Source organism: Salvelinus namaycush, chromosome 29 (assembly GCF_016432855.1).
Source record: "Salvelinus namaycush isolate Seneca chromosome 29, SaNama_1.0, whole genome shotgun sequence".
Classification (NCBI taxonomy): Eukaryota; Metazoa; Chordata; class Actinopteri; order Salmoniformes; family Salmonidae; genus Salvelinus; species Salvelinus namaycush.
Window position 1 is genome coordinate 17,395,367 of NC_052335.1, and position 15,005 is coordinate 17,410,371.

General features: G+C 42.7%; 1 protein-coding gene across 1 annotated transcript in view; it reads left to right on the forward strand.

Moving 5' to 3' along the window:
• LOC120023981 (nuclear receptor coactivator 1-like) overlaps positions 1-15,005 on the forward strand; it is a 117,179-nt gene that overhangs the window by 100,737 nt on the left and 1,437 nt on the right. The window contains exon 5 of the mRNA XM_038968075.1: positions 13,280-13,313. Coding sequence (XP_038824003.1) covers positions 13,280-13,313 — 34 coding nt within the window. The remainder of the gene's footprint in view (positions 1-13,279; positions 13,314-15,005) is intronic.

Genomic DNA, 15,005 nt, shown 5'->3' on the forward strand with positions numbered 1-15,005 from the left:
CAAATTAAATTACTATAAATATTTAACTTTCATAAAAATCACAAGTGTAATACATCAAAATAAAACTTAACTTCTTGTTAATCCAGCCGCCGTGTCAGATTTCAAAAAGGCTTTACGGCGAAAGCAACCATGCGATTATCTGAGGACAGCGCCCCGCATACAAACACATAAAAAACATATTTCAACCAAGCAGGTACGACACGAAAGTCAAAAATAGCGATATAAAAAATGCCTTACCTTTGATCTTCTTCTGTTGGCAGTCCAAAAGGTCCCAGTTATATCACAAATGGTCCTTTTGTTCGTTAATGTCCTTCTTTATATCCATAAAAACTCAGTTTAGCTGGTGCGCTTCAGTCAATAATCCATCCAGTTTTCCTCCATCAAAATGCATACAATATGAATCCCAAACGTTACTAATAAACTTTTCCAAACAAGTCAAACAATGTTTATAATCAAACCTTAGGTATTCTAATACGCAAATAAACGATCAAATTTAAGACGGAGAATAGTATGTTCATTACCGGAGATAAATAAGAACGAACGCTTTCCTCCATGCGCTTGGAAACACTACAGCCAAAATGGGAGCCATCTAGAAAAACTACAATTTCTGGGTCATTTTTCTAAAAACCAGCCTGAAACTCTTTCTAAAGACTGTTGACATCTAGTGGAATCCCTAGGAACTGCGATCTGGGAGGACTTGGCCTTATAATTAAAGTACTAACGATTGAAAATAGTGGTAAGCTGAATTTTCTTTTGGGGGGGGGTGGTTTGTTCTCAGGGTTTCGCCTGCCATATCAGTTCTGTTATACTCACAGACATTATTTTAACAGTTTTAGAAACTTTAGAGTGTATCCAAGTCTACCAATTATATGCATATCCTAGCTTCTGGGCCTGAGTAACAGGCAGTTTACTTTGGGCACGCTTTTCATCTGGACGTCAAAATACTGCCCCCTATCCCAAAGAAGTTAAATGACAACAAGTCTACCATGTATGTACCCTGCATAGCTTTGGAAACAAGCTATGTCCGATTCAGCTGAGCTATCATTTCAACACATTCTAGGGAGCCAGGCCCAGGCAATCAGAATTATTTCCCCCCCCCACAAAATGGCTTTATTACAGACAGAAATACACCTCAGTTTCATCAGCTGTCCGGATGGTGGGTCTCAGACAATCCCGCAGGTGAAGAAGCCAGATGTGGAGATCCTGGGCTGGCGTGGTTACACGTGGTCTGCGGTTGTGAGGCCAGTTGGACGTACTGCCAAATTCTCTAAAACGACATTGGCTTATGGTAGAGAAATTAACATTACATTCTCTGGCAACAGTTCTGGTGGACAATCCTGCAGTCAGCATGCCAATTGCATGCTCCCTCAAAACTTGAGACATCTGTGGCATTGTGTTGTGTGACAAAACTGCACATTTGCGTTTTATATTTTTGTTCAGTATAAAATCAAATCGTATTTGTCACATGCGCCGAATACAACATGTGTAGATCTTACAGTGAAACGCTTACTTACAAGTCCTCTTATGGCTGCAAGGCAAAGTGTTGAGTAGCCAGTGAAATCGTGCCCATTTCAAACGGCCTCCTACTCAAATCTTGCTTGTCCAATATGAATATTATTATTCTTTTTGGATAGAAAACACTTTCTAGTTTCTAAAACAGTTGGAATTATTTCTCTGAGTGAAACACAAGTCCTTCTGCAGCACTTTTCCTGACCAGGAAGTGAAATGTCAGAAATCTATGCTCTTTTCAATCTGATGCCTATACATGGTCTTAACACCTACGAGTCTGCTGACAGTCTATACGCCTTCCTATTGGTGTAAAGAGGATGTCAGAGAATAAATTTTTTTGCTCCTCTTGGTCTGTGGTGGAAAAAAACCTATTTCTTTGACCTGAGCGCCAACTTCCGGTATTCTGAAGGAAGTGGGATGGACTTCTGTTTTGCCTTCCTAACGAACGGCTAACGTCTCCGGCTCGAATTTTTTTGGATATATGTGACCATATCATCGTAATGTATGTTTTTTCAATATAGTTTAATCAGATTATTGAAACTTTATTCGGGAGTTTTGCCGTGTTCCGTCGTATGACTGTGTTTACGTTGGGCCACGGCTACTGGAAATGGTAAATTAACAGGGATATTTCTCATTCTGAAACGAAACAACGACTCATCTGGACAGAGGACGCCTGTTTCAACATTCTGATGAAAGATCAGCCAAAGTAAGACTCATTTTATGATGTTATTTCATATATCTGTCGTGCATGTGAACGGGTCGTGGGCGCCCAAATGTGTCTCTCTATTGTGGCTACGCTAATATAGCGATACATTTTGTTTTCGCTGTAAAACATTTAATAAATCGGAAATATTGTTTGGAATCACAAGTTGCCTATCTTTCAATTGCTGCAAACTATATATTTTTCGGAAATGTTTTATGATGAGTAATAAGCTATTTGACGTTGGTGTCTGTTGGTGTCTGTAAATATTATGGCTGCTTTCGGTGCACTTTCTGATTTGTAGCTGAAATGTAAAATATGATTTATACCTGAAATATGCACATTTTTCGAAAAAAAATATGCTATACAATAAATATGTTATCAGACTGTCATCTGATGAATTTGTTTCTTGGTTAGTGGCTATTTATATCTTTATTTGGTCGAATTTGTGATAGCACCTGATGGAGTAAGAAACTGATGCAGTTAGAAAAGTGGTGTCATTTGCTAACGTGGTTAGCTAATAGATTTACATATTTTGTCTTCCCTGTAAAACATTTTAAAAATCGGACATGTTGGTTTGATTCACAAGAAGTTTATCTTTCATCTGGTGTCTTGGACTTGTTAATGTGTGAAAGTTAAATATTTTTAAAAACTAGCTTTTGAATGTCGCGCCCTGCACTTTGAGCTGGATGTTGTCATAGTGTGGGCGGTGTCGGGCTTGCAGCCCAAACAGGTTTAATCAACAATGCAGTTTTAAGAAAAAATCCCCCTCCCAAAAAAATGTAAGTAACAAATAGCAAGGCTATATACAGGGGGTACCGGTACAGAGCCAATGTAATATGTACATGTAGGTAGAGTTATTAAAGTGACTATGCATAGATAATAGACGGAGAGTAGCAGCAGTGTAAAGGGGGGGGGCAATGCAAATAGCCATTTGATCATGAATTAGAATCTAGCATCCTATTTACAGGAGCAACGGTAACTACTTCTAAACGTCAAAGATACTATAAGCCATGCATGAATGATGGTATAACTAGCTACATGTTGAAATGATGGTGTCTTTTGTTGGGCGAATCAGATGTCAACGTAGCCTACATGAACCCAAACTTACTCTGAATTTACCTTCACATACAGCTTGAGTCTACCATCTAGATGCCTACCTCCATGTCCCCTGCTTCGCTTGATTCAACCAGTGTGTGCCCAGTGGGACCTCTATGCCAATAGGCTCTTCGGAAGGGTTGCTAGAAAAAAAGCCTTTTTCACAGTAACACCTGGGGCTTGCTAAACAGCACTGACACTTGGATTGGAACCAGGTGCTATGGTCGTATATGTGACGAAAATGGAAGTCTTTGGCCATGCATACCAGCGGTGCGTTTGACAAATACATATGCATAAAATAACTTCATACCTTCTGGTGGTGGATATTTAATGTCATGGGGCTGTTTTGGGACTGGTCCTGGGGCCAACAGCATCATGAACTCTACCAAGTACCAGGACATTTTAATCAAAAACCTGGTTGTCTCTGCCAGAACGCTGAAACTTGGCCCCAAATGGATCTTCCAGCAAGACAAAACCCCTAAGCACACATCAAAATCCACAAAGAAATGGTTAATTGACCACAAAATCACCAATTTGCAATGGCCATATCAGGGAAATTCCATCGTTATGGATGTGACATTTGCACACAAAATAAGAAACAAAATGTCTCACAGTATTTACTTATCAAGCATAAATGGAAATGTTAAGGTGTTTATTTGTACAGTGGTGGAAAAAAGTACCCAATTGTCAAAGTAAAGATTCCTTAATAGAAAATGACTCAAGTAAAAGTCACCCAGTAAAATACTACTTGAGTAAAAGTCTAAAAGTATTTGGTTTTAAATATACAAAAGTTAAAGTATAAATGATTTCAAATTGCTTGTATTAAGCAAACCAGGCGGCACAATTTTGATTTTATTTTTGATTTTCGGATAGCCAGAGGCACACTCCAACGCTCAGACATAATTTACAAACAACGCATTTGTGTTTAGTGAGTCCGCCAGATCAGAGACAGTAGGGATGACCAGGAATGCTCTCTGTTTAGTGTGTCTGCCAGATCAGAGGCAGTAGGGATGACCAGGGATGTTCTGTTAATAAGTTTGTGAATGGAATAATTTGCCTGTCCCTCTAAGCATTCAACATTTAATGAGTACTTTTGGGTGTCAGGAAAAATGTATAGAGTAGGAAAAAGTACATTATTTTCTTTAGGAATGTAGTAAAGTAAAAGTTGTCAAAAAAATATAAATGGTAAAGTACAGATACACCACTTCAACTGTGAGAGACGGAATCTAAAACAAAAATCCAGAAAATCACATTGTATGATTTTTAAGTAATTAATTTGCATTTTATTGCATGACATAAGTATTTGATTCCGGCTCTCACAGACCTGTTAGTTTTTCTTTAAGAAGCCCTCCTGTTCTCCACTCATTACCTGTATTAACTGCACCTGTTTGAACTCGTTACCTGTATAAAAGACACCTGTCCACACACTCAATCAAACAGACTCCAACCTCTCCACAATGGCCAAGACCAGAGAGCTGTGTAAGGACATCAGAGATAAAATTGTAGTACAGTGGGACGCTTGCGTCCCACTTGGCCAATAGCCAGGGAAAATGCAGAGCGCCAAATTCAATTTTTTTTAATATAAAATCAAACTTTCATTAAATCACACATGTAAGATACCAAATTAAATCTACACTCGTTGTGAATCCAGCCAACATGTCAGATTTCAAAAAGGCTTTTCGGCGAAAGCATAAGATGCTATTATCTGATGATAGCACAACAGTAAACAAAGAGAGTGTAGCATATTTCAACCCTGCAGGTGCAACACAAAACGCAGAAATAAAATATATATCATGCCTTACCTTTGACAAGCTTCTTTTGTTGGCACTCCAATATGTCCCATAAACATCACAAATGGTCCTTTTGTTTGATTAATTCCGTCCATATATATCCAAAATGTCAAAAAAAAATCTCGTTTGATCCAGAAAAAAACAGCTTCCAATTTGCGCAACGTCACTACAAATACTACAAAATATCTCAAAAATTACCTCTAAACTTTGCCAAAACATTTCAATCTACTTTTGTAATACAACTTTAGGTATTTTTAAACGTTAATAATCGATCAAATTGAAGACGGGTCTATCTGTTTTCAATACAGGAGGACAACAAACTAACGCTACTTTTCTAGTCTTGCGCAACTCTCAAACAGTACACATAACGTTACACTGATTCCAGATGGCCGTACTTCTTCATTGCACAAAGGAATAACCTCAACCTATTTCCAAAGACTGGTGACATCCAGTGGAAGCGGTAGGAACTGAAAACAAGTCACTTAGAAATCTTGTATGCCAATGAAATCTCATTGAACAGACAGTGACCTCAAAAAAAAAGAAATCTGAATGGTTAGTCCTCGGGGTTTTGCCTGCTACATAAGTTCTGTTATACTCACAGACATGATTCAAACAGTTTTAGAAACGTCAGAGTGTTTTCTATCCAAATCTACTAATAATATGCATATCTTATATTCTGGGGATGAGTAGAAGGAAGTTGAAATTGGGCACGCTATTTATCCAAAAGTGAAAATGCTGCCCCCTATCCTAGAGAAGTTAACTGCATTGTTGGTTAAGGGCTTGTAAGTAAGCATTTCACTATAAGGTCTACATCTGTTGTATTCGGCGCATGTGACAAATACAATTTTATTTATATCTTGACGTCTTTCCTATGAAGGGTTAAACTATTCTTCATTTTCATTACGTGAAAGGGTTAAAAAAAAAAAATTAATTGAATTATAACCTACCAGTGGCACAGGGTTCGCACTTTCGACTAAATTTCTTGTCAGATCGTAAATCACCTCAGGCTTGACAGCTGCAGTTCACAAGCGCGCAAAGTACCTGTCACACCGCAGGGCAGACCAAACAGATACAGACAAATATTTTCACTGGGGGGCACCTGTACTTACTCAGGGAAATAAACAAACTCAGCATGACTGGTGAAAGTGTCTTAAGGATTTTTAAGACCTTAATTATGGTTATGATTTTAAGACCTTTATTATGCCATGTGATGTGATCACATGCTATGCTCCAGGCAGCAGAACAATGCATGATTGCAGTTCATAAGCGAATGAGAAATCACCCTAAATAGATCACACAGATAGATTGCCTGCTAGCTTGTTTGCTAACATAAACACACTTCGAAAGTGGTAGGAAGGGCATGAATGTTTTTCCATGATCGCGTTATGCAGTGATGCTTTCTAGTGAGTCCATGATCCTGTTATGAAGCGCCAATAACGGTCACATCTGTTACGCTTAGAACGAGTACTAACAAAGAGAGAAAGGAAAACAATTATGCATCACCTAAGCTCTTTATGAAAGTTAGCTTTGCACAGAAAGTTTGCATACAATCATACTCAAAACGCATCTACAATAACAACTTTTCCTCAAATGTTAAGGACGTGACACTGCCTGTCCAAATTAGCATTCTATTTAGATTCTTGAATTCTATTCTAGCACTCATTGGACTAAAATTTGTTTGATATTGCTTCATTAACCTTCGGACTTGGTCAGAAACACAGGGGGACAGATGTTAGTACCAAAACTAATTCTATGAGCCATTGCCAATAGCTGTGAAATCTGGTTGACTGAAAAGCCTTATTTTGAGACTTTGTATCCTACTCTATAGTAACAATAACATTACATTTGGTAAATATAAAGGTCAAATGTAGTCTGTACTTCAAAATACACACATTCAAGGTAAATATGAAAGTAGTTTAATTTGGAAATAAGTAATTTCGTTTTTTTCATGCTCAGGTTGACCTTATTATGGAATTGCTCCTTATTCTCCTCAGTCTGCGCATTGAAAACCTGTGGTTTGAATTGAAGAAGTCAGGCCGTAAGTGCAGACGAAGGATATCAAGGATCTGGAAGGATTCTGTATGGAGGAATGGTCTAAGATCCCTCCCAATGTGTTCTCCAATTTCTTAAAACATTTGAGATAAAGTCTGTGTCGTTTTCCTTTCAAGGGGAGGGTGCACAAACTATTGAAAATAGGGGTGCCAATAGAAAAAAAAGTATTACTTGTTAAACAAAATATTTTTCTCTGAGAAATTGTGTTAGTATAAAATAATATATATATATTTTAGAGCATACAATATAGCTAATTATTTTTGCTATCTTTTGCACGGGTGCCAATAATTTTGAAGGTGATTGTATACTCTACACACCACAGCCCTTAAAGGAAAATTCACTATTTAGTCCACTGTTGATACAGTCCCACAATGTTTTGCATGGCAGCAGTCAAGTTTTTAAGATATTGAACTTTCAGCAAGCAAAGTGGGACTTGCCACATCATCATGATGATGCCAAATGTAACGTGTGAGTTTCTGGGTGGATTTTTCCTTTAAGATTGCTACCTAACATGTCACTCAAACATCTGCTTATTCCTGGCCCTGATTCCCATCATCACAAACAGGCTTGGCGACTCAGAATTTGGGTGTAAATTAGAATATTCCTTCCAACCCCGATTTCCTATCTGGGATAGGGTAGTACCGGAGGCCCAACGGAGGGAGGGCTGGTGTTGGCCTTGAGCAGGCAGGCAGGGAGACGCAGTGGAGTAGAACTGTGAGAGTAAACGGCGGCGGTTGCTTGCCTGCACCAGAATTAGCACACGCAATGGTGGCTCTCAGAAGGTGCCATTTTCCATCTTTCAGCCTCGGTGAAATGAGGGGAAATATTAGTGTGTGTGTGTGTGTGTGTGTGTGTGTGTGTGTGTGTGTGTGTGTGTGTGTGTGTTTTCCTCCTATGTAAGGCTCAAGGAGTTCTTGAATGAGATCCCCTGTTTTTTTCTGCTCCCAGCATGAGGAAAGAGCCTAGCTAGGGTAGAGGATGTTCCACAGGTGACATAAAGCCTACTTAGAGCTGACATAGCCATGGCATGAGGATGTCAGGGGCCCAGTGGCCTCGCCAATGTATCACTCAGGAAGAGGGCCTTTTCTTCTGTTTTTGTTTCGCGAGCTCAGGCGGGGGAGGGGAGGGGGTTGGGCGTGTGAGAAAGCAGCCAATGGCTGAGCTCCCTGCCCCTTGACCTTGTGCAAGAGGGCCTCTTGCAAAGCCCAGCTTCCCTTTCCCCTACGCTTGCTACATAGAGAGAAACAAGAACACACACTGCTCTGCTCGCCCCTCCTCTCCCCCTCTCCCTAGGCCTGCACTCCCCTCTTCTGTGTCTCTCACATCTTTCACCTCTTGCCCCCTCTCTGTCCCTCTGTCCCTCCACTTCCCCTTTCACCCCTCTCCTATCTGATCCTAAGATGGACAGCGACAGACCCTGCCTCTCCGAAGACACCATACAGATGTAGGGGGGGGAGTTGGGCGTGTGAGAAAGCAGCCAATGGCTGAGCTCCCTGCCCCTTGACCTTGTACAAGAGGGCCTCTTGCAAAGCCCAGCTTCCCTTTCCCCTACGCTTGGTACACAGAGAGAAACAAGAACACACACTGCTCTGCTCGCACCTCCTCCTCTCCCCCTCTCCCTAGGCCTGCACTCCCCTCTTCTGTGTCTCTCTCACATCCCTCTCTTGCAACTCTCTTGCAACTCTCCCCTCTTTCACCTCTTTCCCCCTCTCTCCCCTTCTCTGTCCCTCCACTTCCCCCTTCACCCCTCTCCTATCTGATCCTAAGGTAGACAAGGACAGACCCTAGCCTCTCTGAAGACACCATACAGATTTAGGATCTTAATTTGAGCCAGTTTGCTACAGCAGGAAAATAATCCTGCAGCATCAGGAAATGTGAATTATTATGTGGATTATAATAAATGGGCATTTTTGTAGAGGTTGATACATTTTTCGTGAGGGAAAATCAAGTCTGAAATTTCCAAGTGGAAATTACAAACTTCAGAAGCCTTTTTAAAGGGTAGGAAGCATGTGTTTTTACTCACCAGAGTAACTACAGTGTGGTCAAATACTTAGTAACTTAGTTGTAGTCACGCTCTATACCTATAACTACAAACATAATTATATTTTGGGGTTATTATATATTCATAAATGTATTTCCAGATGTCTTTGGAACTACCCACAATGCACTATTTCTCAACGTCATATGGAGAATCTACTCTGTGCTACCGAGTTCGTATGCTAGCTCGGTAGCTAGCTCAAGCTTGCTAACGTTAGCATCCTCATGCTCGTCATTGACTTTGGCTGTGTTATCTACTGGTAACCCGTAAGCATGCCTTCTTGCCGTGGGCTAAAAACAAAATAAAAAATCATACCTGCTTGCTCTATTTGTGTAGTACCTTGTCTGTTCTCATTTTTGTTTTGGCATGTTCTCTGTGAAGTAGGCTACGAGAGTTTTGGCTCTTGCTTGTGTATTTCCCACACTGACTTAGTTGTAGTCCCGGTGAAGTCCTTGGCCCGGTGAAGCTAACTCATCGGATGGGCCCCAGCCATCAATCTGTAAGTCTCAGCTCTTGTTTTGCTATTTTTATTATTATTTATTTTTTACAAATTTTTCTCCCCAATTTCATGCTATCCAATTGGTAGTTACAGTCCTGTCCCATCTCTGCAACTCCCGTACGGACTCGGGAGAGGCAAAGGTCGAGAGCCGTGCATCCTCCGAAACACAACCCAGCCAAGCCGCACTGCTTCTTGACACAACGCCCGCTTAACCTGGAAGCCAGCCGCACCAATGTGTCGGTGGAAGCACTTGGCGACCGTGTCAGCGTGCGTTGTGCCCGGCCCGCCACAGGAGTCACTAGTGCGCAATGGGACAGGAACATCCCTGCCGGCCAAACCCTCCCCTAACCCGGATGACACTGGGCCAATTGTGCACCGCCCCATGGGTCTCCCATAGAGCCTGGACTTGAACCAGGTTCTCTAGTGGCACAGCCTTAGACCACTGCGCCACTCTGGAGGCCTTCACTTTGCTTTTCATCTGCGGTTATGTTTTAGTTGTTTTGTTAGTTGTGTTCTAGCTGGTCTCCAGTTGTTGGGCTTTGGCTTGGTGGTTGGCTAGGCTAATAGCTAGTTGGCTAAATAGCTAACATTAGCTGGCTGGCTAGCTTGCTGGCTGAGAACTGCATATAGGTAACATTTATTAATAACATTATTTGACTTATGCTGTGCTAGCGTAATGTTAGCAGACTGATAGGGCTAAAGTTAGCGGGCTAATTGGCTAGCAACCTTGCAAGTTGATATGTAACTACATTCATAAAGTATTTGCTTGTAAGTTGAAACCAGTAGACATGAGTGCGAACAATTTGGATTCATTTAAAGTTATACATTTTAATTTATTTCTGTTGGAGTTTACATTATAGGGAATAGGCTGGCATGCCCGGGTCCTCCATATTACACCACACCCCGGGAAAAACATTTTCCGACATGACTTCCGGCATTCTGCGGAATTCTGATCGGTTTTATGTAATAACAAAAAAAAATTGACTTTCGGAGTGTATATTAATGCAAATCTATATGTTACATGTGGTTACATTTATGCTTCTTACCCTTTAAACCTCAAATACACTATAAGTAAAATAATTCCTGAATGCAAGAAAGTTCTCCTGCAACAGGGTGATCAAATTAAGATCTTACATCTGTATGTGTTACTTAACTATGTATTTTAGGGAAGAAAATCACATCCTCAACAGGAGAAAAATACACACGTCTCTAAGCCAGACCAATTCCAAACAAATGGAATTGCCTTGTAAATATACATTTCAGTATGCATTTGCAAACTTAATATGTGCAGTTGCTAAAGATGTGCAGTTGATGAACATCTTATTATTTTGTGAAGTTAAACCCTGCTCTGGTTTAAACAGTGGTACAGTAGCTATCTAGTGATACAGCAGTGTAGTTGAGCAGTAGAGCAGCAAGTGTCCCAACAGGCAGGCCCGCTGCAGGATATTAATGTCTCAGGCCGTAAAGTCCTCACCCTGGTTGTTTTGTCAATAACCTAATCACGGCTTTGTGTTTTTGGTTTCATTTCTTGGCCTCCTGGAATACCGAGTGTAATTCACAGTGATGTGCTCACTCGCCACCCTTATTTTAAGACCTGGCCACCAGCCAGACCGTGCTTGATAAATATACACTCAGTTTTTTTTTCCCCCAGGAGAAGAGAGACCAGTCGGGGATAAAGGGAAAGTACCTCTGTTTCTCTCTTCCTCTTTTCCTCTCCTTCTCCTTCCTCTCTTTATAGTATCTCTCTCTCCTCTCATCTCTTCCCTGGCCTCTCTTCCAGCTCTTGGTTGTTTGCTTACTTGGTGGGGACAGGTCAGTATAGTGAGCTCTGTGTGCTGACATCCCTCCCGTGACCACCTGTGTGACTGATTCAGGGGTCAAAGACCGGGCCAAGACTGCTACCATGGCAATGAGCCAAGTGAGTGAGGAGTGTCTCTCTCTCTCTCTCTCTCTCTCTCTCTCTCTCTCTCTCTCTCTCTCTCTCTCTCTCTCTCTCTCTCTCTCTCTCTCTCTCTCAGTACAGTCCTCTGTATCTGTACTGTGTTCAACCCTGCTGGCCTCAGACACCACTGTCTCTCTCTCTCTCTATGTCCCCACCAGCACCCAGGCCAGAACCTCAGCAGCCTATCATCAGCTCATTGATCAGGAAGAGAAAAAACATTTATCACTGGACAATCCACAGATCCACTATTCCTCTCTCCTCCTCCGTGGTTCCCTCCCTCCCATTCTCCTCATCACTCTCTTACAACCTTGACTGAAACCGTAAGATCAATACACCAGGTCCAAGAAGAGATTTGGGTCATTGTTGAATAGCTTTTCAAGAGTTTTGGACATTGGGGATATGCATCTACAGTACATGGTTTAATTATAAGTACTCCTCAAAGCAGTATTTGTTGATGTCCATGCCAGAATAAACAGTCTGTTTCACTCAAACTTCCAGTTGTTGGCTTCTGCTGCTGTACAGTAACAGTACAGTAGATTTACAGTGTGCTGTAGTCATGTGCTGCGTTGATTCCCCCTAACCCTTTGATCGGGGCTGATGTCATCAGAACACAATTCAGCAGAAGTCCACAATGTTCATTATTCTGTACAGTCATTAAGAGGGGAATAACTTATGTAACAAGCTGTATAAGAGTTACTACTTGGAATTGCTAAGTAATTGCATAATGCCTGTGTAATGTTTGATGTCAGTGAAATAAAGAAGACTGAACGTGTGTGCTAGCGATGGCTGATCACCCCAAGTAGTCGCGAGTAGTCGCATTCCGCTTCGCTCCACAGGTAGTATTACCATTTCATTTTCATTTTCATTACAGTACAACGGTTTGATTTGTTTGATCTTAGCTAGCTACATAGCCGTCTTTGTATCAAAGATAATTGTGTAGTTATTGAGGTTCGCTAGCCAGCTATTTTCGTCCTAACGTAACGTAACGTAGTCAACACTGCTAGCTAGCCAGCTAGCCACCGAATAGCAGCACTGTAGAAACGATTACATTACAACGGAACGACTTGATTAGTGTAGTGTTAGCTAGCTACATAGTTGTCTTTGCTATCTTTGTATCTAAGATAATTGTGTAGTTTTGAGTAATTATCGGTTAGCTAGCCAGCTATTTTCGTCCGCCGCGCTGCCGTTCTCCTACCTAGTCAACACTGCTAGCTAACACTGCTAGCTAGCCAACTTCTACCGAATAGCAGCACTGTAGAAACTTACATTACAACGGAACGACTTGATTAGCGTAGTGTTAGCTAGCTACATAGTTGTCTTTGCTGTCCTTGTATCCAAGATAATTGTGTAGTTTAGAGAAATTTAGAGAAATTGTCGAGGTTACCTAGCCAGTTAGAGGTTACCTAGCCAGCTACACTTTCAAACAAAGTCAACAACGCAGCCACTGCTAGCCAGCCTACTTCACCAGCCAGCAGTACTATATCATTTTAGTCAATAAGATTTTATTTTTTTTTGCAACGTAAGCTTAACTTTCTGAACATTCGAGACGTGTAGTCCACTTGTCATTCTAATCTCCTTTGCATTAGCGTAGCCTCTTCTGTAGCCTGTCAACTATGTGTCTGTCTATCCCTCTTCTCTCCTCTCTGCACAGACCATACAAACGCTTCACACCGCGTGGCCGCCGCTACTCTAACCTGGTGGTCCCAGCGCGCACGACCCACGTGGAGTTCCAGGTCTCCGGCAGCCTCTGGAACTGCCGATCTGCGGCCAACAAGGCAGAGTTCATCTCAGCCTATGCGTCCCTCCAGTCCCTCGACTTCTTGGCACTGACGGAAACATGGATTACCACTGATAACACTGCTACTCCTACTGCTCTCTCCTCGTCTGCCCACGTGTTCTCGCACACCCCGAGAGCTTCTGGTCAGCGGGGTGGTGGCACTGGGATCCTCATCTCTCCCAAGTGGACATTCTCTCTTTCTCCCCTGACCCATCTGTCTATCGCCTCCTTTGAATTCCATGCTGTCACAGTTACCAGCCCTTTCAAGCTTAACATCCTTATCATTTATCGCCCTCCAGGTTCCCTTGGAGAGTTCATCGATGAGCTTGACGCCCTGATAAGTTCCTTTCCTGAGGATGGCTCACCTCTCACAGTTCTGGGTGACTTTAACCTCCCCACGTCTACCTTTGACTCATTCCTCTCTGCCTCCTTCTTTCCACTCCTCTCCTCTTTTGACCTCACCCTCTCACCTTCCCCCCCTACTCACAAGGCAGGCAATACGCTTGACCTCATCTTTACTAGATGCTGTTCTTCCACTAATCTCACTGCAACTCCCCTCCAAGTCTCCGACCACTACCTTGTATCCTTTTCCCTCTCGCTCTCATCCAACACTTCCCACACTGCCCCTACTCGGATGGTATCGCGCCGTCCCAACCTTCGCTCTCTCTCCCCCGCTACTCTCTCCTCTTCCATCCTATCATCTCTTCCCTCTGCTCAAACCTTCTCCAACCTATCTCCTGATTCTGCCTCCTCAACCCTCCTCTCCTCCCTTTCTGCATCCTTTGACTCTCTATGTCCCCTATCCTCCAGGCCGGCTCGGTCCTCCCCTCCTGCTCCGTGGCTCGACGACTCACTGCGAGCTCACAGAACAGGGCTCCGGGCAGCCGAGCGGAAATGGAGGAAAACTCGCCTCCCTGCGGACCTGGCATCCTTTCACTCCCTCCTCTCTACATTCTCCTCTTCTGTCTCTGCTGCTAAAGCCACTTTCTACCACTCTAAATTCCAAGCATCTGCCTCTAACCCTAGGAAGCTCTTTGCCACCTTCTCCTCCCTCCTGAATCCTCCTCCCCCTCCTCCCCCCTCCTCCCTCTCTGCAGATGACTTCGTCAACCATTTTGAAAAAAAGGTCGACGACATCCGATCCTCGTTTGCTAAGTCAAACGACACCGCTGGTTCTGCTCACACTGCCCTACCCTGTGCTTTGACCTCTTTCTCCCCTCTCTCTCCAGATGAAATCTCGCGTCTTGTGACGGCCGGCCGCCCAACAACCTGCCCGCTTGACCCTATCCCCTCCTCTCTTCTCCAGACCATTTCCGGAGACCTTCTCCCTTACCTCACCTCGCTCATCAACTCATCCTTGACCGCTGGCTACGTCCCTTCCGTCTTCAAGAGAGCGAGAGTTGCACCCCTTCTGAAAAAACCTACACTCGATCCCTCCGATGTCAACAACTACAGACCAGTATCCCTTCTTTCTTTTCTCTCCAAAACTCTTGAACGTGCCGTCCTTGGCCAGCTCTCCTGCTATCTCTCTCAGAATGACCTTCTTGATCCAAATCAGTCAGGTTTCAAGACTAGTCATTCAACTGAGACTGCTCTTCTC